This window comes from Austrofundulus limnaeus, unplaced genomic scaffold (assembly GCF_001266775.1).
Source record: "Austrofundulus limnaeus strain Quisiro unplaced genomic scaffold, Austrofundulus_limnaeus-1.0 Scaffold458, whole genome shotgun sequence".
Lineage (NCBI taxonomy): Eukaryota > Metazoa > Chordata > Actinopteri > Cyprinodontiformes > Rivulidae > Austrofundulus > Austrofundulus limnaeus.
Window position 1 is genome coordinate 160223 of NW_013952860.1, and position 1533 is coordinate 161755.

The 1533-nt window shown below is 39.9% G+C and overlaps 1 protein-coding gene across 1 annotated transcript in view; it reads right to left on the reverse strand.

Annotated features, from left to right (window-relative positions):
* The window catches only part of ryr1b (ryanodine receptor 1b (skeletal)), a gene marked incomplete in the record, with an annotated part of 103334 nt that overhangs the window by 12268 nt on the left and 89533 nt on the right, over positions 1–1533 (reverse strand). Inside the window, 3 exon segments of the mRNA XM_014025145.1 lie at positions 658–744; positions 829–1003; positions 1116–1198. Of these exon segments, the coding sequence (XP_013880599.1) occupies positions 658–744; positions 829–1003; positions 1116–1198 (345 nt within the window).

Here is a 1533-nt window from a genome sequence, read left to right on the forward strand (position 1 = left end):
TAGTAAATGTAACTATTTACTACCCAACTCTGGAGACATCTGTTGTGACTTGGCGCTATATAAATATATAAATAAATATATATAAATAAACTGAACTGAATTAAAAAAAATATTTTTGAAGCTGAAGGGACTAAACTGAGCAGAACATTTATAAAATTAGTAGAAAAGTAGCTGAAAATGTTGAATCAGTCTAAAAGTAGCTGATGTTTGCTGTATTACAAAGTATGAAGCTGAAATTATCACAAAGGTGAATTTAGCTCTAAAWCTCTAATCAGCTAAAAACACAGTAAAACAGCTGAAAGAAGCAGAAATTAGAAAAAGAATGGTATAAAAAGTTGGGATGAGAGCTAAAAAAGCTGAAAAAAGCTACATTTATCAAAATAAAAGCTGAAGGAAGTTGAAATTAGTGCAAAGAAGTTAAAAAAGCGTAACCAGACGTAAACAGTAACATTTTGAAGAGTTGTTAAAGACAGCTCCATTCATTTTCAATGAGAGATAAAAGTCAGAAAAAGCTAAATATCTTAAATAAGATAAATAGCTGAAACACCAGAAGTCAGAGTGGGAATGTTGTGAAGGAGCTGAATGTTTTGTTACAGCAGCACAAACACTGTGTAACGACACAAGAGCTGCAGTAGTGCGAGGTGTAAATCCACTGACCTTGTAGAAGAGCAGGATGAAGTTGAGAGCGAAGGCGATGAACAGAGCCAAGAATCGAAGGTTGTAGAAGTTACGAGAGAGGTAGTTCTGGGAAGAAATGAAGACATGAGGATCGTTCATGATTCTGATTGATCTGCTGAATGTTATATAAACCTTGCTGCAGCAGCTCACCATGAACTTTATCCTCTGAACTTCCAGCTCRTTCCACAACTCGAAGCCCTCCTCTGCAGGCTTCTTGTCCTTCTTCGTCTTGGTCTTCATGGTTTTCTCCTCCTCTTCTTCAGGCTCTTCCTCCTTCACCTCAGGTTCAGGCTCAGCTTTCTCTGCTTTCTCTCCGTTCTCAGTGCTAAAAAAACAAACCAAACTAAACTTTCACCAGATTCTGAGCCTGGTTATAACGAACAGAGCCAACAGATTTAATATTTCATGTGTCAGGTTTGTCTTCTATAAAAACTTACTCCGCCTTCTCCGTCTCCTGAGGAGCTTCCTCTTCAGCTTCCACTTTAACTTCCTCCTCTTGACCTCCAACAGCTGCTTCCAGCTGGATTAATGACAGATTGGAGTTAATTTATCAATCTGCACCAGTTTACTGTAGAGCTTTTTGTTTTTCACAGGAAGTTCATGAAGAAATAACTAAACTGAAACATCAGGACCACTCGTCGTACCAGGACCACTCATCAGGACCACTCGTCTTACCAGGACCACTCATCAGGACCACTCGTCTTACCAGGACCCTCATCAGGACCACTCAACAGGACCATTTAGCAGGACCACTCATCAGGACCACTCAACAGGACCATTTAGCAGGACCACTCATCAGGACCACTCAACAGGACCATTTAGCAGGACCACTCATCAGGACCATTCTCCAGAACC